Source organism: Gossypium raimondii, chromosome 12, assembly GCF_025698545.1.
Source record: "Gossypium raimondii isolate GPD5lz chromosome 12, ASM2569854v1, whole genome shotgun sequence".
Lineage (NCBI taxonomy): Eukaryota > Viridiplantae > Streptophyta > Magnoliopsida > Malvales > Malvaceae > Gossypium > Gossypium raimondii.
In genome coordinates, this window is record NC_068576.1 from 43384260 (window position 1) to 43404786 (window position 20527).

At 31.1% G+C, this 20527-nt stretch overlaps 3 protein-coding genes across 3 annotated transcripts; all 3 read left to right on the forward strand.

Annotated features, from left to right (window-relative positions):
• The first annotated feature begins 4660 nt into the window (after nt 1-4660).
• On the forward strand, nt 4661-5361 carry LOC128035633 (uncharacterized). The gene is made up of 2 exons (XM_052625889.1): nt 4661-4889; nt 5055-5361. Exons 1-2 carry the CDS (start codon nt 4785-4787, stop codon nt 5139-5141), a joined length of 192 nt encoding a protein of 63 aa, XP_052481849.1. The 5' UTR covers nt 4661-4784; the 3' UTR covers nt 5142-5361.
• A 1765-nt stretch (nt 5362-7126) lies between these two features.
• LOC105764299 (vignain-like) lies at nt 7127-9031 on the forward strand. The gene is made up of 4 exons (XM_052625888.1): nt 7127-7737; nt 7981-8213; nt 8299-8439; nt 8579-9031. The coding sequence occupies exons 1-3, from the start codon at nt 7275-7277 to the stop codon at nt 8368-8370; spliced, it is 768 nt and encodes a 255-aa protein (XP_052481848.1). The 5' UTR covers nt 7127-7274; the 3' UTR covers nt 8371-8439; nt 8579-9031.
• Nucleotides 9032-15726: 6695 nt separating this feature from the next.
• LOC105764300 (transcription factor UPBEAT1) lies at nt 15727-16597 on the forward strand. Its single transcript, XM_012582834.2, has one exon. It carries the CDS (start codon nt 15843-15845, stop codon nt 16224-16226), a length of 384 nt encoding a protein of 127 aa, XP_012438288.1. The 5' UTR covers nt 15727-15842; the 3' UTR covers nt 16227-16597.
• Nucleotides 16598-20527: the final 3930 nt, after the last annotated feature.

Sequence of the window (20527 nt, forward strand, 5' to 3'; positions counted from 1 at the left end):
ATCACTCTTTCTATATCAACCCTATAAAAAAAATGAAATAAAAAATGCTTAGCCCCCAGATTTGAAATTTCGATACCCCTTAAAGGATGCCACAAATTCGCAAGCGTATTACACATGGTTTGAAACTGAACCACACTTGCCGTAAGAAAAGATCTAACCGAACAACAATCATACAACCTATTCGTTCCCCCTGACAACCCCCCAAATTGCATGACTTCCTCCTCCTTTCCATCAGAGATACGTAACTTAGCCATTTGACCCTCAATTACTGTTATGTCAAAACAACCAACAGAACACCAAAAAACACTCCCAACAGTAAAATCAGAAAAAAAAACCACCCAGATCTGTTTTATTAAACGAAACAGGATCTAATCCACACACTCAAGTCAAGTGTTCAAAGAAAAAATCCTAAAAGACCCCAAAGAAAAAAACTAGAAAAACGTGCTATGATGAGAGCAGACAAAAACGTGCTAGATAGCAGAATCTATTGAATTATTATGTAATTGCTTGTAATTACATAAATATGCAATGTTTGGATAACCATTGTAATTGGTAGGCCTCACTAAATTGGATGTAATTGGAGCACCCCAATTACACATTTTAATTCTTAAGGGAGGATGACCATTGGAATAATTACGCAAGTAATTACACTCAAATCCAATTTTAAAAAATTATTTTATACAATTTGTAGAAATTATATTATAAGTATGAACATGTATGAATGCTTGGGATAATTATGGATTTTTATATTTATATAAATCCTAAAAAGTATATTATAAAAAAATTGTGTATTCTATAAAGTTATAACAAAAATATATTATTTAAATCCTAAAAATATCTAAAATTATAGCAAAAATTATTATAAAAATAATTTACATGTTATAAAAGTGCTATAATATATTTATTAATAAAAGTTATGACCAAGAAGTATGGACATAACTTATTTATGTCTCCATGCTATATATTATAAAGATAATATACTTATTCATAAAAAAATATTATAGTTTTTTTATCATAACTTATTTATAAAAATAGCTTTCTAAAGTGATGGAAAAATTATGTTATTTATTAGAAGTGTTATGAAAGTTTTGGACAATTTATAAAACTTTTATATATATAAAGGTTGTATATTATAATTTTATATTATTTTTACTTAATTTATGTATTATAAAAAGATATAATTTAGCATAAGTATTTTTCAAATTAAGTTTATACAAGTTTTTATAATTAAAGTTGCGAACTATTTAGATTGTAAACTAAAATATTATAAAACCAATTCTAATTATACAAAATTATTATATTATTTGAGACAATAGTACTAAATACAAATATAACAAACAACTTACAAACTAACTTCAACCTTTTTACTTTGAGACTAACATAGTTGGAATGTAGAGCTGGGAGTACTAATGTAGAAACAGGTAAGTCATATGGCTAAAATAGCAGCAAACTTTAAACTGACATATAACTGGCCTTAAGTTTCTATATTTATGTATCTTAATTTACATATTTACCAAAAAAATACAAAAACTAATCGGTGGGTCCCACTTATTACGCCTCTAATCCGTTTGGTTCAATGTATTGCTATTACGGGGCTAAACCATTACTGACCTAATCGGTGAAATCCACCGATTTCTAATCCCTCCCTTTTGCTCAGTTTAGGCGCTGCTTCAGTTTACCCTCCCAGGGCTTCACCTTTTATTTTCTTTTTCTTTACAATCGATTTGCTCCTTCTCAACCTTTTCTTTTCTTTTTGTATCATTATAGCTCCAAATTTTTGTTGTTTGATCGAATCCAAAATATTAATCTCAGCTTCGCACAAAAACTGTAAGTCAAATACCTTTCTATCAGCAGTTTATTCTTTATCGTTTTCGTTGAATTTTGCTGCTCGTTTAGATATTTTTTCAGTCGAATCCGTGATGAGTTATGAATATCGGATATATGTTATCATTATCTTTATTTCTCGTTGTAGTTCCTTGAATTTTTTTTTATTTTGTTGAAACCAAATGAAAAGAATCAATGGAGGGGCTGATAAAATACCCTAAAATTGAACCAGAAGACAACCAGTTTCAATTCTTATCTTCCCAGGTAATTCTTATTATTTTTTCTTTCTCGTGTTAAATATCTGTTTGGTTGCATTGAAAACCAAGGAAAAGGAACTGGAAAGTTTGTAAATGCTGTTTCTCTGCTTTTTCTAATTGGGTTTAGCCCAGATGGTTGAATGAATAACCTTAACTAAGATGAAATACAATTTTCTATTGTTTATTCTTTTTTTCTTTGAAAAGGGAGCATCTGTTAGTTTTAGTTTTCTTTTTGTTTTGGATTAATTGTTATTTAGCTTCTCCAAGTAGAGGGTTGTTCTTAGTATTTCTTTGTATGACAAAATTTGAAGGTTCTTATTGGATGCCTGAGATTGATCGCACTGTTTTAGCATTGCTGCATTGTTAAGGATAGTCCGTAGCTGTTAGTCAAGAGTAGCTGTTAGTCGAAGCTGTTATACAATTGGTTCAATTGTAACTATTTGCTATCCATTATAGTCTGCTAAGGAGTTAATAGTAGCTGTTAGTCGAAGCTGTTATACATATTCTTGTATGAATAGCTATAGAGACTTTATTGTAAAGAGATCATCTTTGTAGATTGATGGTATTTCAATATCAGATGTCTTTCTTCTTGTATGTTTAGTGTGTATCTTGATATGCATTGATGTGATTTCCCAGTATTAGAGCAAATATTGTTTAAATTGTAGGTTATTTAATTTGATATGGATTTTAGTATGGCAGCAAGTTTTATGTCGAAATGTACCTATAGGCTATAGCATATTTTGCTTCTTTTTTTTTTTCTTTTTGCTTGCATAATATGGTTCTTTTAGTTTGTGGAATAACTTGTTAATCTTGGTGAATGATAGCTATTTTTATTTTGATTTTTTTTTATTGTTGTTTAATGGTTTAAGGAAAAACAATAGTGTTTTTTTTAATGATGGTGTTAGGATCCGGAAAAAGTGGAGGAAAGTAGAGAAAAATGGACTCTTACAGATACCGATGTTATGCAAGATGGAAAGCAGCTTAAAAGGTCTGAATAATTATAAAATTTATAAAACAATTATATTTTATTATCAAGTTTTTGTTTTAAAGTTACATATAATTATAAAACTAGAGTATGAGGAGTATAAGCTTATCCATTTGATAGCCTTTGTGAAGGAAGGAGAAGAGTCTGAAATGTGGGAGGACTATCCTTATCTCTTCAATGAGTTGTGAAGTTGTCGAGAGAGTTATTTATAAAAGGTTTGCCAATGAGATGGCAAGCAGACTGCTAGCTAGAAATTCATGCATCTTTGAATCACCAATTCAATTAATAAGCTTAACTAAAGGAAATAAGGACTTTACATCCACCAATTCAAGCAACCTATATGTACCCTTTTACAGTCTGCATTGTTCCTTGTTTCAATTCATTACATCATTCCCTCAACTCTGCTATATATTATTGCCGTCTCCAGATAACCAAACCTTTAAAAAAATTATGAAAATACAACAGAGATCATTGAGACATTGTTGAAGTTGGCTTGCATGCAGACCAAGAAGCAGACCAAGCTGTCCGAGCCATGCAAGTTGCAGCTGAAGCTTATGCTGCTGTTTTGTTACTTTCAAATAGATATTTTATTATTTGGTTAGATATGAACTAAGTTGTTGATATGCTTGATGTAATTAGGTGTTGATAGATTGATAAATCAGCTTTACCAAGTGTACAAGCAATGTTTATCAAAAAGTTACTAAGCCACTTAGTGGAGTTAGGTATGTGTTTAGGTAACATTTTCTTATTTTTAACCAGTTGATTGCTTGGTATATGTAATGGCATTGTGCCTTCATTCAAATGTAATGAAACCTTTCAGAAAATTCTTCTTCATTTGGTCTTTACTTAAGCATTTTTATTCATAAAGATATTGCTGTTTTTGTTTTGTTTGTTGAGCAAGATATCAATGCTTTATGCTTAAGTTTCTGTCAAAATTTCTCATTCTGTTTGGATATTTTTATTTTAATATTCCAAATTATTAAATAATGCATTTGTTAAAATAAAAATAATTAAATGCATAAAACTAATTAAATTATATGTTTAATTAAAATAATTAAATTATTTGTTTCACTAATAATATTTTAGCACATTAAATATGTATTGTGGTTTAAAAATAATAAAGTAGATTATATATTATTTTATAGTATTATATATTATGATTTTAGTAAATTCATGTAAGAATATTTAATATTAAGAATTTTATTAAATTATATTTAATAATAATTATGTTAAAATATGATTAAATTATTTATTATTTATATTAATAATCTTATTAAAATTTAATAACAATAACAATAATCATCTGCCTAAAACAAATTTTGCTAAGGGTATTCTAGTCATTTTAGTTTTTTTTCATTATGCTATTACACCTCTATTCTATTCAACCAAACACAAGAATACTATTATGTCTCTATTCCATTACATTCAACTAAATAATTGATTTACTATTACGCCTCTATTTCAATACAACGAACTAAACGTGCTGTTGAAGTTATATAAATCCAAAAAGTAAAATACGGTGTCGCTTTAGTGAGTCAGACGTCTGAGATGGATGGACGACTAGAAATGCAGTGTGTGTGTGAAATGGGGGTGAAAATAAGATAAAAGCCCATTATAAGATTCATTGGGGGATTTTGGAGTTTGAAAGTTGGATCAATCGATCGGCTCCTCTACAGATCAACCTTTCTCTGCAACCTCAAACTAAGAAAACAGCAAAAATGGTGAAAGTAGCCTCTTACTTCGCTATGGCATTCGGCGCCTTTATCTTCTGGCAAACCATGGATAAAGTCCACGTATGGATCGCCCTCCACCAAGACGAGAAGGTCCTCTAAACCCCTCTTTCTCTCTCACTTCTAGTTTTAAATTTTTGATGAATATCTTTCTTATTTTGTTATTTGCTAATTGATTACAGACTTATGAAAACCCTAGATTATTTAATTATAATTTCTTCTTTTAAATTTTTTTTTGAATAATTGTTTCGTTTGCAGAAAGAGAGATTGGAGAGAGAAGCGGAGATCAGGAGAATGAGGGAAGAGTTGCTTCAGCAAGCCAAGCAGAACGATCGTCTCCCCTAAATTCTGCGTTCAATTCCCTCTTCTACTTGTTGCTGCTGTCGTCTTTTTATTTTATTTATTTATATTTCCTGGATTCATTTGAATTTAGACTTCATGGAATTGTGATCGAAGACCATAATATTGGCTTTGATGAGCTGGATAACCCCATCATATGTCATGGACGAATTGTTGTTTCTTTCTGCTTTATAAATTGCCATCTTTATCTATTTGAATTTTGAAATTGATGGAAAATTTCTGTTCGTTTTGTATTTATGTATGTTTGCGTCTTTCTCATGTTCATTGTCATCATGAAGGCCAACGTTTGGAATTGGGGAATTGCATTATGTTGAATATTGAGTTCATGTTTGGGGAATTGGATTATGTTGATTATGATTTTCAGATGAGGGCTAAATGGTTTAGTCGAAAAGAATAGTAGTAAAAGTACACTATTTGTGGATAGAAATGTATACCTTACTTGCTGATATTGATGATGTGCACCATCTTCCTCCTTAACATCATCTGTTAGTCCTTACCTAAAACTAAGTAAAAGTCGTTTCTTTTGGTTTCCTGTTCTTTTCCATCCTCAAGCAAGCTGCATTTGACTTGTTAAATTTACAACATTCTATAAAGGAAAACGTTACTTTATTTGGTATAGTGAGCACTGAGCAGCCTTTTTTCCTTTTGTTATGAAGTACATGTATAAAAGGCTTACCCGCTACTCTTTCAAGTCTATCAAGAAGAGACATTGTGATCTGTTTGCATTAGTATTATCATACCTATTTGCCATCAAGCCTCCAACAATCCTGCCCATTTATGATAGAACAATCATTTTTCTTGAAGTATCAATGTTTGACGCATATTGAAACGCAAGTGTGGAGATATGACTCTCTAAACAGGCAGAAAAACTTCTAAAAGAAGTTTTAAGCATCTATGTTAGGCATATGCCTTATGGGACACCTAAACCAGAGTATGGGTAACAGATTTGGCTGATATGAGGTTACCATCAAGTCCTTGGACATATAGCTCTTCTCGTAATGAATGATTTATGGTTTCTTACCATATTTTAGACGCTAGAATGTCATCGAACTGTATTCAAATATTATCTGAAAAGGCCAGATTCATTCTATCTCAAGGCCAACCTTTTGACCAACCTTCCCTAAGGTGGGGTCTGAGATTGCATAGGATATTTAGTTTAGTGGACTTGATATTATGCTAATGGTGATGAATGCATGGACTCAGCAACCAGCGTAGCATGCTGGTGCTGACGCTGCTGAGGACCTGCCAAATTCGAAATTTTGTTCAAGCATTTCGTATCATGAACTATCACAGACTGCTGCTGCATGTCTTCCACATTCTTGTGCATATGTGTCTTTTAGTCATTGCTAGATGGATGCCATTCAGCCAGTGATTGTTTTTTATTTGTATGTTATACCAATGAAAGTCTTTGATTTGGAGTTAGCCAGCTCGAATGGTTCGTTTCTCACACGATCTTTCTTTTTTCCTCTCTAAACCATATATGCTTATTTTGCTACTGGGCTCAATTGAAACGAGACAGATATGAAAACGGAGTGGCAACTTGAAGCTTGAAAGTATGTTATTTTATCTTTGTGCTGAGAAGGAAAAGATGTCTCAACCATATTTCGTGCATATCAGTTTTTTCTACCCTTTGTTGCTGTCCAAATGCTAAATATGTGTACCATATGCATATGCAACGCGTAAAAACATTAGATCTTCGGAAGAAAAGACATGCAGTTTTTAATCACTGTGTTTCTCCAGGATCTGCAAGAAATCGTATTCTACAGCCTTGGCAACTGAAAAGTACATAATCAACTTGTCTCCTACGTTCAAGTTAAACAAAGGTAGCGTGGGTTAGCATGTCGATTGTTGGTATGTGCAACCAAACTGTAACAAATGGCCACTTTAAATAGGTGTAAAGTTGTATTCTCCAGAAAGAGCACGCCCTTTTATGCCTTGATTTCTGGTTAAAGCCTTGTAAGGTTAAGATGCCAACACCTTATCTTTATCATCATAAAAGGATGCTTGCATCGCTAGTTAATTGAAGGATATCACTCTCTGACGATAGCCAAACATCATATATTGACTTTTTTTCCTTAAATACTCCTGTTGAGGATTCCACTTACAAAATCTGCATCTATGGTATTGAAGTCTATGGATATGGATATACGGAAGTTGATCTTGGTTTTGTTTTTGTTGGCTCTAGTTTTTGGTGTTGCTGAGAGTTTTGATTACCATGAGAGCGACCTGGCCTCAGAGGAGAGCCTGTGGGACTTGTATGAGAGATGGAGGAGCCAACATACAGTCTCGCGTGACCTGGAGGAGAAGCAAAAGCGTTTCAATGTGTTCAAGGAGAATCTTAAACATATCCACAAGGTGAACCAGATGGATAAGCCTTACAAGTTGAAACTGAACAAGTATGCTGATATGACCAACCATGAGTTCATGAGTACAAGGAGCTCAAAGGTTAGCCATTACCGGATGCTCCATGGTCCAAGGCAGATGACTGATTTCAGACATTATAAAACTGACAACCTACCTCCTTCCATTGATTGGAGGACGAAAGGAGCAGTGACTGGTATCAAGGACCAAGGCAAATGTGGTAAGGATTCGTATCTTTTGAAGTTTTCTACCAGCAGTCATGTGTTACTAGATTCTACAGTATTTACAAATCAACATAACTGTTATAATTCCAGAACAAGTTAGCATTCACGATCAGGAATATCTTTAAAGCTTCCAAGAATTTCAGATAGTATCATTGAAACTTTATGACTTCTAGTAACAAAGTATTAAAAAACTTCGGTATGTTGCTTTGGAGTTACTCAAAAATAATTTGATGTCACAGGTAGCTGCTGGGCATTTTCAACTGTAGTTGCAGTGGAGGGTATAAACAAAATAAAAACAGGGGAGCTTGTGACTTTATCCGAACAAGAGCTGGTTGATTGTGATAAGGAGAACCAAGGTTGTGAGGGAGGATTGATGGAACAAGCATTTCAGTTCATCAAGCAAAGTGATGGAATAACAACTGAGAATTATTATCCCTACAGAGCCAAAGATGAGTCTTGTGACTCATCCAAGGTAGCAAAACACATCTTCCTTAATTTTGATTTTATGCAAAAACGGTGAAATGAAAATGCTATCACTGTTCTTTTTTTCTCTGCAGTTGAATGGTCCTGTAGTGATCATTGATGGCTATGAAATGGTTCCCGAAAAGGATGAAAAAGCTCTAATGTAAGCTGTTGCAAACCAACCTGTGTCTATTGCTATAGATGCTGGTGGTACGGATTTCCAGTTCTACTCGGAGGTAACTAAAGTTTTCAAACCTTGCAGTTAGTAACTTTTTAGGCCTGCATCACGAAAACGCAAAAACATAAGCTTAGGCATTGAAAATGCCTGATAATAAGCAATTATTACAGTCCCCATAACTACAAAACTTGTTGCAGGGAGTTTTCATTGGAGACTGCGGCACCGAGCTGAACCATGGGGTTGCAGTGGTAGGATACGGAGCAACCTTAGATGGGACAAAGTACTGGATAGTAAAGAACTCGTGGGGCGAAGACTGGGGAGAGAAGGGCTACATACGAATGAAACGAGACGTTGATGCAGAAGAAGGGCTTTGTGGTTTAACCTTAGAAGCGTCTTACCCTGTGAAGTTGCAGTCTAACAACAATAGAAAAAGTTCCCCCAGATCCAAGGCCAAGGATGAACTGTAATTCAGATCAATCCTTTTCTGGGTCGAGTTTGTGAGCCAAAGTTTTATGATAGTTGCCTAAAAATGTCTCGCAAGTTAGGTGTTTCTGCCATAACTTATGTTCAATACGTATGTGTGGTTTATCTTGAAATGCTTTGGAATGAAAATAAAACCGGTTAGATGCTTCAAACTTGATAAGCTAAAATTGAAACATTCTTAAAATTTTAAAACCTTAATTTTTATTTAAGATGTAAATATTCTTGTGATTGTGACCAAATCTGGTAATTTATTTATTTTATAATATATACATTTTAAAAAAATAGCATTTGATTTATGTCTTTAATATTTAATTAGTTTTTAAATGTTGTAATTTTAATTGCAATAATTAACATAAAATAGTATTTCTTATTTGAATTATTGAATATAATTTATCAATTCAAATATTATAATAGAAATTCTTTAAATAATAAAAGAACATTTTAATATTTCAACTTACAATATAGTTTTACGTGATTAACGCAATGTAATATTATTCAAAATAACTAATTAATATGATTAACTTTAATATTGATTAAGTTATAATTAAGATACTTAGAATTCTATTCAAGTAATAAATTTATTTTAAAATTAGTACAACTCTTTTAATTAATAATTGTAATTTAAATTCTAATTATTTTTAAATGTGTAATTATCATAACTTCTATTAAATTATAATTATTTTTAAATGTATAATTATCACAACTTTTATTTTAATTCAAGTTTTAAAACTAATAATTCTAAATTAAATATTATAATTATTTTTAAATGTGATATGATGAAAATAATGAGTATTTTCATCGGTTCAAAATTTTTCAAAACTCGTGCTTATATATATTGTAGATAACAATAAATTTATTTTTTGGTAATGTATTTTCTATTATATATATACTAGTTTTCTTACCAGTGATGCAGGTTTGATTATATGTATCAATTAAAATATTTTAAAATTATTTTATATTTTTATAAATTTAATTTTATAATTGATATTATAAATAAATTTAAATCATTTTATAATTTCTTTTTTATTATATATTTTTGCAAGTATCTAAATTATATATATTGCACTCACATTTTACAGAATATAACTTAAATAATACATAGAGCACACAGTATGATATTTCGTTACATTACATGCTCTATGTATCACAAGTTGGTTGTTTATATTAAATTTATAATATTAATTTTTGTTTAAAATTTTAATGAATTTCTTCAAAAATTTATACATAGAGCATGGATAATTATCTTTAAAATTTAAAATACACAAGTTTATATGTAACGTGCAATATGTATCACAGAGTTTAATAGATGTATACAAGACGGGTCAAAATTTCAATATATAAATTGATATATACAACACGAGTCAAAATTTCAATGAGTTTGTTTAAAATTTTGATACACGAGCACGGGTAACTAAAATTGTCACATATTATTTTGTTACCTTACTGTGCTCTATGTATCACAATTCACAAGTTGCTTGTGTATCTTATTATATTATTTAATAAATTTTTTATAAAATTTATCAACAATATCACAAATAAATGGACTTTATTTTGTATTTTTATAGGTTTTCTAATATATTATTTTATTATTAAACTATTTATAATAAGATTATAAAACTATGTCAATTGAATAATATAATTTAGAAGGAAAAAATATTATTATAAATTGAAGATGTTAAATACTAATTACAACTAATTGAAACTATTATTTTGAATATAAGTTTAATATACTATCTAAAATGGGAGAATTTATAATTTTGATTATAAACTTGAATATGGTAGATATTAACTATTAACAAGTATTTGTAATTTACATTTATAATTTTTATATTATTTTCCATATTATTAATATTTATTTTAAAACATGTAAATTATTAATAGTAAAATTTTAAAGTTTTGAAGGAAATTTCATATTCCCAAATAAATTGGACTCTGATTGTAAATTTACTAATTTTAGATATTTATACGATATGATATAATAAAATATAATTAAAATTATTTTGTCTACATATTTATTGTATTTAATAATAATATGTTTAATAAATCCATATTAAATTTTTGGGTAGATGTTTATAGAAATAATTGGAAAGGATAAGATAATTAATTTAGAATTTTTTCCTCGTGATAAGTTTACAATATTTAAAAATAAGAAAAAGAAGGAAAATTGAAAGAAAATTTGAGCATATTACATAACGTTAGACATCGTATTATCAATCATGGTTCCATGCTTGGCCTTGGCTTTTTATTGAAGTAGATATATTAAAATAGTTATAATTTTGACAGAATTTATAAGTATAGGATCAAATTAATAGAATGTGTAAATATCGAGAATTAAATAATGGAATGTCATTATTTCTATTAACAATTTAGCGAAGGATAAAACATCCAAAAGCGTTAATGACTAAAATAAGAGCATGAGAAATGATAGAATTTACTGGAAATGTTGATCTACTATAAATTAAAGATTAAAGCGAATTTGCAATTACCAAGTCCAAAGTTTTGTTCAAACAAGATGTTAAGACTGTTACCAAAAGAGAGTTGTTAAGCTAATTTCATGGTTCACTCCAAATTATTATTTTTTAAATAGAAAATTTGTATTTCATTTTTGCTCTATTTTAATTGAAAGATATTTTTAGAGGAAATGTCGTTCCTTTATTACAGAGATCGGATTAAATTAGTCTCCCTACTATTAAATGAATCAATTTAGCCAATGCGTTATTAAAATAACTAAATAAAGCCAAATTTCAATAGATTTAAAATTTATTGTTTAGAAAATATTCTTTATTGTTTAACAAAATTGTATTTTAAAATTTCTTTTTATGATTAATTATGCAAATGAAATATTTTTTACAATAAAAATTATAATTTTCATGTCATTTTTAATGAAATAGAGACTGAACGATCCATTTAATAATATGGGTGGATCCTATAATAAAAAATTCGTGAGTGCTTTCACCTAGTTTTAGATGTCAAACAACCTAAATTAGGCTAAGCAAGAACATTTTTTTGCTATGGACAATTCTATTAGTAAGTCGCAATATTAAAATATTGTATAATATTTAAATTACTAATAGTATTTAAAAATTTTATAATAAATTTACTATTTTAAATATTATAAATTATGTTTGTGGTAAAATATTTTAAAATTTATAATTAAAATAAAATAATATTAATTTAGAAGAAATAAAATAATATCTAATTTTTAGTAAATATAGTCATAGCTTAACTTTTTATTTTCCCAATAGAACGAAAAATATTACTAACAAAATAATTAATGTAAACATATTAATTTGGTTAATTAAAAAATATCAATTACAATCGAATGGCGTTTCATATTATTGCACTTGTGCTCCTCGCGAATGGTAGATTGAGCCTCATCTTCTTGGCGAGCTGGATTCTCTCGTCTAGGAACCTCCTATGAAGCCATTAGCTCAGCAATGAGCTGCTCATTCTAGGCATTCCTCTGGTTGAGGATGCGTAGTTGTTCCTTAAAGCGACGCTCTTGTTGAGTAAACTGCTTTTCCTAATGTCACAATTTCTTTGGATTTTTAAGTCATGGGGGTGAGGGCTAAATGCTTACTAGTGGGAACCTTGATTCACTAGAATCGAAGTCACGACTGGTTAGGATTGTGTGGCTATGAGGCAGGTTATAGCTTCCTGTAGGCAACAGGCTGTATGGTCAAAAGGTCCTGGAGTGGGTACACCGGATTGTGATTGAGGTGTTGCAACCAATAAGGGAGTTAAGGTAATCAGGGGAGTAGTTCCTATTGGTGCAATAGGAGTAACAGGATTGGTTAAAGGATCTTTCAAAGCCTTTATCAATTGCTCTAGGGCAAGGAGGAGGATACTCGTATACTATAAAAAAGTTCTTGCAGGGGTAGAAGAGAGAGGAATCTGAGTGGTGTTCAGGCCAATGGAGACTCTTGAAACAAGTGGGATAGGTGTGTTGGGTGGGGCGGAGGAATTGATCTGGTGGGTTGGGTTGTTTATTTGGTTGGTTTAATTAGAGGGGGTACCACTTTGGGACTATGAGGCCATGTTGCCCATGCTTATTGCACCAATTGTTGATATAATGCACAACAAGGGAGGAGTAAAGATGAAAGGGTGGTGGATACTATAGAGGCCGATTCACCTAGTCGAAGTGGAGAGTCAAAGGTTATCGAGAGTGGAGGTGAAGAGAATGTAAAGACTGAAGGCTGAAGGAATGTTGATAGAGTGTAGGCTTAGTATTATTGAAGAGTCGATCCCCTTCCCCTTGTCTCTAGAGGTATTTATAGGCGAAGGTTTCATGTAAAGTCAAGTTAACGCGTTGGACTTGCCATTAAGCCATCATAACGAAACATGTGGGGTGGATATCTTTGATGACATGGGGATGCCTGTGATGGGGCAAACCCTGTCACTTGTTTTGACTTGATGATATGTAGTAACTAAGCACACGTGATGTCTGGTGATCAACAGTTTCATGTTCCCGATGAAAATTAGGCCACTCGTTATTTAGATGGTTATCCTGGGAAGATGAACTCACAAATAACCTCTAGACTTGCTGGTGGCAAGTTTGTAGCTTTTATTATATATATCAACTTATTAATCACATTAGTTGGATTAACATTTTTAAAAGAAAAACTATCAAATTTACTACATTATTAACATAATAAAATATGTTAGGAACCGATACCATTGCACGTGGAAACATAACATGTGTCCACTGCTACGTTTCTTACTAAAGTTTAGTGGATAATCAACCAAAAAGCATATATATTAAGCGGTAGAGGATTCATCCATGTGCCAAATCTCCTTGTTTTGTGATATATATATTCATGACTGTCAATTGATTACTCTTCAACGTGTTTTAATTTAGCTGATCATTAAATGTGGCAATATTAGCTATATTATATTGAGAGCGTAGGGGTTAGAGGTGCTCATGGGCCGAGCCGGGCCCAGGAAAAATTTTTGACCCGGGTCCTAGGCCCGGGCCCGGCCCGAAATATGGGCCTAGAATTTTGCCCAGGCCCGGCCCGGGAAAAAATTCATAAGCCCGGGCCCGGCCCGGCCCGTTTTTTAAATAAATATCAAAAAATTATTTTAAAAATTAAAATAAAAATTAAAAAAAGTATTTTAAAAATATTTTAAAATTAAAAAAATAAAAAATTTAATAAATTTAATAAATGTATTTTTAAAGTATTTTAAAATTAAAAAAATAATAAATAATAAAAATATTTATTATATTCGGGCCGGGCCCGGGCCAAAAAAGTTGTGCCCGAGGCCCGGCCCGTTTTTTAATCGGGCCTCGTTTTTTGCCCAAGCCCATATTTCGGGCCTATATTTTTACCCAAACCCTCCCATATTTCGGGCGGGCCGTCGGGCCGGGCCGGGCCGCCCGGCCCATGAGCACCTCTAGTAGGGGTTCGCACAGGGCATTTTTTATTTAATTCTTTTAAATTTTTAAAAGTAAAATTGTATTTTGTACCCTTAAAAATAATAAAAATTTAATTTAATTCCTTAAAATTATAAGATATAAGTTATTAATGGTAAAATTGTATTTTTATTATCGTAAAAATTATAATTTAATTTTGACCCTTCCTAAACATATTTTTTAGCTTCTCCTCCGATTATATTGATTAAAATATTTATCTTTTACATCATTATTGAAACTCTTATGTAACAAATAAATAATATGCCAAAAATTTATTTTATTTTGAGGTTTGACATTCATTCTAAGAATAAACTATGAAATAAAATAATCTTACAAGATAAATATGAAAAAAGTAATATATATAATTATCAGGTTAAAAAATATTTTTACATCAATTATATAAAAAAATTATAAAACAAAGTAAATTACTGAAATATAAAGTAATCTCTCTTCGTATACATAGTAAATTAGTATTGAAACTTGGTGAGGAAACAAAGGCAAAGAGAACATTCGATAACCTAAAGGTTGAGAATGTCGTGTAAGGAGCATCAGCGGCGGTGATAGATGCATGCATCTTTGTCCCTAAGATTTGTCTACTTCATCCAAGTTTTCATCTGTACTTTTGTTTTTGCCTTTTTGAGAACATGTTCGAACATGATCTTTAGATACTTAATTCCTTAAGAAAACAATCATAATATTTTATGGCAAAATGTGGTTCATGAATGTCATAAGAAAATCTACCTTATCCCAACATTAGGATCTAAAATGTCTACTTTTTAGTTTACACATATATTGATAAGCAACAACCTTCAGGCGCATAAATTCCTTCATAATTTATGCCTAGGGCTTTCTGTCTGGAAACATGGGCTAACAACCACCATCAAACAATGTACTATAAATGTGATTCCCCCCCCCCCCCTCCTTTCGGTATTGTAACATTTAACTTAATTAATTTGGAATCGAGCAGAGTCAGATTTCAAACAAAGGGCAAACACTTCCACCACTTATTTTTTTATGAATCTGAGACTTAAGGCACCCCCGAACTCTATAACTCGGGATCAATAAACGTTGGTATATAAAAAAGTCTTACAAACGTGGAATAATTGCTTGATCTGGATTGAGAAAATGAAGGACCCCAGTTCAAATTATGTATGCATTGAATTTGGAAAGTGGGGGAGGAATAATCCAGGGTGTTTTGATGAGATGGAGAGGGTTGAGTGAAGGAGGGTGTTGGGGTTAGGGTTGGGGGGGGGGGGTTGGGTGGTGGTGGTGTGGAATCATGTGGTTGCATGTGCATTGAGTTGGAGAACATGCCCAAAGCAACCCCTTAGGTACACTTGGCTATCCCTTATTCATTCAATCCCAGTCCCTGGGAAGCCTTCCGTGAAATTCTACTCTTTTAGGCTGTCATCAAATTATTATGAATTATCCACATTTGCCACCAATCCCATCCACCCCTTAAACCCTATAAAAGCTCTCAATCCTGATCGGCTTTTCATCGTACAAAATTAAGGGTCATTTGGGTAGGCAACAAAGGGTTTCAGTTCAAAGATCAGATTTAAATCATGGGAATTTCTCAACTTGCTCTACTTTCGTTTCACTCCGATGGTATCCAAAGAAACGAGGAAACGTCCCACTCCAATGGCTCCTTATGGAGCAAACTGTTGGAAGCAAAGGCCAAGAGAAGATTGAAAGCAAAGAAACAAAGAAAGGGCACCAGAAGCAGAAGTATTTTAATGAAGAGGAGGGCAGTTGGAGAAGGTTCTAGAAGGCTGGTTGTCAGCCCTATCGTAAAGAAGGTGAAAACGCTGAAGAAGCTGATTCCCAACAACGGTTCCATGGGGTTGGATGGGCTTTTCAGGGATACAGCTGAATATATATTGTCTTTGCAGATGAGGATCAAAGTTATGCAGATTATGGTTAATGTATTGACAGATTCTGACGAGTGAATAGATGATAATGTTCATTTGTAAAGTCTGATTATATATATGTATATCATATTCCTTTCTTCTTTTATTATTGACATGAAAAAAGGTTGCAGTTTGGGGATAGGGCAAAAGAGTCGGGATTTAAACATTCGACCTATTGGAGAAGGAGGTGAATACATGATTCCATATAATACATATTGTTAGAGTTTTGTTTGTTCATCATTATTCATGTTGTTTCATAGTCATAGGAGTTTGTTTTATTAAAAAGTCCAGCTATATGGCATGATATTCTTAAGCTTTAACTAATACCATTGGTCGTTGTATTTGTGTGAAAATGACCTTTGAAATGGACACCTGAATTTTATGTGTGATGCAATATTTATTTTCTTTTCTTTCCCGACGTTAGGGGTAATATAAAACAAAACAAAATTGAAGTCGAAACCAAGCCACCAAGCTCAAAACAAAGATTCAACATGAAAAACCAAATTAACCACGATATCGACCATAATCTTGAGCTAGGCCGACTAAAAATTAGTTTACTTCACTATTTATTCATCCATGCTTTTTTAATCCTTATTGTTTAAAATTTCATTGATATTTTCAGACAGTCACTGTCATTCTTAACTATGAACATGAAAATTTGAGATTGGACACAGAAGTTGGCTATATAATTATTAATTTGTAGTACAAAAAGTGATTTGAGTTCAACTTACTCAACAAACTGCAACGTCACTCCTATACATTAACTCCCCACTAAGACTTTCGCCTAAAAAATTAGTTACAAACTAAATAAAAAGAACCATTTTTTTACAACAATAATGCGCACTAAAATAAATTCCTCGTAATGAACAAGATATGTGCTTTCAATCTCGTACATGAATAATAAACAAGCGTTCTATATATAAGAGTTAAAGCTTGTAGAAACTCCAATCAATGTAAACTTTAATCTCCTTGGATTTAGCTCAAGTCTCAAATATGGAATACAATATAAGAGGTTTTTTAGGATTAGTTTTCAATGAAAAAGAAATCTCTATGGAAACTCGATCGCATTGAAAATCTTCAAAGAATCCTTGACTTGATTTTCTCCACGTTTTAACTCAATAAAGTGTTGTTAAAACTTGCTAAAAATTCTCCAAGTATAAACATTAATAAAAAGGTCCAACATTACATTATAATCCAAAAGTAGGTTGAAATGCGACTAAAAAGATGCATATGGACTTGATTTTCTTCACGTTTTAACTCCTCCTTAACACTCCTCGTTAATCAAATCCAAACAACTATGAAAAATAATTATGAAATCAACCATAACAAAGGCCAAAAAACAACTTAAGTACCAAGTCAACTAATGAAAAGAATAAAATCCAAAACAAGTATTTTTATCTGTTAGGATTTTTGTGCCCTTAGTGTCTTAATTTCATTATATTTAATAAATTATTGGAATGACCAAACCGATTATTCAACGAAATAAACAAATGTTATTCATTCTCTCTATGTTATATTGGTGGTTTTTGCACGTAAAGAAAAAGTATAAGCAAATATCAATTTATTGATTACCTAAGGTCTAACTAATATTAAGTTGCATTATATGAATGAATTATAATACAGAAAGACAATTTATATTAGTAGGTAATCTAAATTGTCCATAGCCCGTAGAATTAGTTTGATCAAATGATTTAAAATATAAGAGACTATTATGTCATCTATAAGTCCAATTAGAGAGATAGTTTGTCTTGGCTATCGAAGCAGGATTGACTACCAGAGATAGAGACATAGATGTGATTGTCTGGACTAATAATACATTGAACAATACCCAAGTTGAATTAATCCTAGAGCCATTTATGGATTTATTCACTTGTGACGTTCATGGTGTGATTTACCTAAATCCAAAGTGAATGACTGTGTGTGTGCAACTTATGTGGTTTGATATATTGAAAAGTAGCACTGTAAGAATGTCTACATTGTGAGATTGTGACAAGCAAATATTAGCTCGTTAATTGTCTAAGTTCAAACTGATGATAAGTGGCACTGTAAGAACATTTACATTTCGAGAAAGACAACATATTTCTGTAGATAATCTAAACGAGCTCGTAATCCTGTAAAATAATCAAAGTGAGCATTTGATTCAAATACTTAGAAGGATTATTATGTCGTCTACTATTTTAATTAGGGAGATGACTAGTCTTAGCCATCGAAGCAGTTGACTTCACGGGTAGAGATATAGATGTACTCATTGAAAGAATGATACATTGGACTCGACCCAAATTGAATTAATTTTGAATCTGTTTGTGAATTGATTCACTTGTGACGTTAATGGTGTGACTTACCTAAATCCTGAGTTAGTCATTGACCATGCGTATGTAACTCATGTGTTTTGATATAAGTGGAGACTTATCCTCTAAAGTTTGTCACACCCCAAAAATCGGGCTAGTAAAATCAAGTCAGTAAATCGGGGGTTAGTGAATCAGAAACCGTATTTAGGCTAGATAATTAAATAATTAGGAATAATTAAATAAAATATAGAAATAATTAAAATTAAAATTTTGGGTTAAGAAATTGAAATTAAGTATCTTGGGTTTAATATTAAAACGGATTTTTAAAAAAAAACAAGATCAAATTTGAAAATAATTTAGAAAATAAGTTTTAATTGAAAATAATGATCCAATTTTTTAAAATTGGTTGCCTATTTAACAACCCCCACCATCCCTTCCCTCCAATTCTCCAATCATTCAAAATTTTTCCAAACACCAAATTAGAGCTTTTCTCTCGAAATTGATTCATCCTTTTCGAATCTTAAGCTTCCTGTTGGGATTGACCCGATTAAGCAACGAACAAGCAAAAATAGTGGAAGAAATTGAGAAATTGAACACACAAATTTAACGTGGAAAAACCCCTCCAAAGAGGATAAAAAGTTACGGGCAAAGATAATTTTTATATAATGATAAACGAACGAAAAGTACAAAAGATGGAGACAAAAACTAAACTCCAAAACCCGAAAATAAAGTGTAACGACCTGATAGTCACGGGTATCGGAAAGTGCATTTTTAGGTCTCCATTTTTAGAAAACAGATTCGTAAATATTAAATATTTATGAAGTTAGTTGTGTGGTTAATTAGATTTTGATTAGGTGAATTTGCTTAATTTAAAAGTAATTAGGTGTAAGGACTAGATTGCATATAGGGAGAAAGTTAAATTATAGATTAGAGAAAAGTAAAGGGACTAAATAAGTAATTAAACCTTAAATTAACAAGTGTGTGGTATTGGTAATGACATGTGTAACATTTAAATACATACATTTATAATAATTATTACTTACTTATTATTTAAGTAAATATTATTATATTATATTATTATAATAATTAAAACCTAAAATAAATGAAAGAAAAGAATAGAAAAGAAAAAACAAAGTAGAACGAAACAGAGAAGAAAAGAGAGAAAGAAAAGGAGAAAAAATTAGGGTTTTCAAGGGTTCAAAGCTTAATTGGTAAGTCAATTTAGTCCATTTTTCTTGTAATTTTTATATTTTAGAATCCTAGTATTAAATATTACTTAACCTATGTTGAAATTTTAGAAAATATTGAATTTTTAAATGTTGTTCATGTTGAATAATTTAAGTCTTTGGGATTAAATTGATAGAATTTTAAGTTAGAAATGAAAAAGGATTGAATTGTAAAATAAATTATAAGTTTTGAGTATTAATGACTAAATTGTAAAAATTTTGAAATTTAGGGATTTGAGTGAAATTAGAGAGTTGAATTTAGTCCAAAGTGGAAATTGAATGAAAATATGGAATTAGTTTTGAAGAAATAAAGCTAGTCTCAATTTAGGGACTAAATTAGAATTGAGACAAAATTTGAATAAAAATTGAAATATTCAATGTGAAATTGTATTGTCTTGATGAATTTTAATTGTTTTAATTTCCGTAGCTAACGCTGTACCGAACACTTCAACTAAGAAAGAAAAAGATAAAGTCGACGAGGAGTAGCTAAGAAATTCTGGTTTGTATTTCTATAATTCGAATTTAATTATTAATTGTTGTATTTTGATTTAAATGTTTATGGTCAGTAAATAAGGTAAGTGTTAGCATTTTTTATATTGAATTGAATGTATGTGAAATTGTGATTTATGTGATAATTGAGTATTGGATAATTGTGGCATTAGAAAAGTGAATTGAAACACTATTAACTATATCAGGCTGAGTCGAATATAGATGGCATGCCATAGGATTGGAAGAGTTCAGGGATACTTTGACTTCGAGTCGATGAGACATTGGGTGTCAAATTATTACTTTGGATAAATTCGATGAGGTACTAGGTACCAATTTA

Bases quoted from the DNA above. Each gene is read 5' to 3' on its own strand.
- LOC128035633 (XM_052625889.1), top strand. From the start codon at position 4,785: ATGGTGAAAGTAGCCTCTTACTTCGCTATGGCATTCGGCGCCTTTATC. The intron at 4,890-5,054 runs GTCCTCTAAACC...TTTCGTTTGCAG, and splicing joins CCCTCCACCAAGACGAGAAG to AAAGAGAGATTGGAGAGAGA.
- LOC105764299 (XM_052625888.1), top strand. From the start codon at position 7,275: ATGGTATTGAAGTCTATGGATATGGATATACGGAAGTTGATCTTGGTT. The intron at 7,738-7,980 runs GTAAGGATTCGT...TTGATGTCACAG, and splicing joins CAAGGACCAAGGCAAATGTG to GTAGCTGCTGGGCATTTTCA. The intron at 8,214-8,298 runs GTAGCAAAACAC...TTTTCTCTGCAG, and splicing joins AGTCTTGTGACTCATCCAAG to TTGAATGGTCCTGTAGTGAT.
- LOC105764300 (XM_012582834.2), top strand. From the start codon at position 15,843: ATGGGAATTTCTCAACTTGCTCTACTTTCGTTTCACTCCGATGGTATC.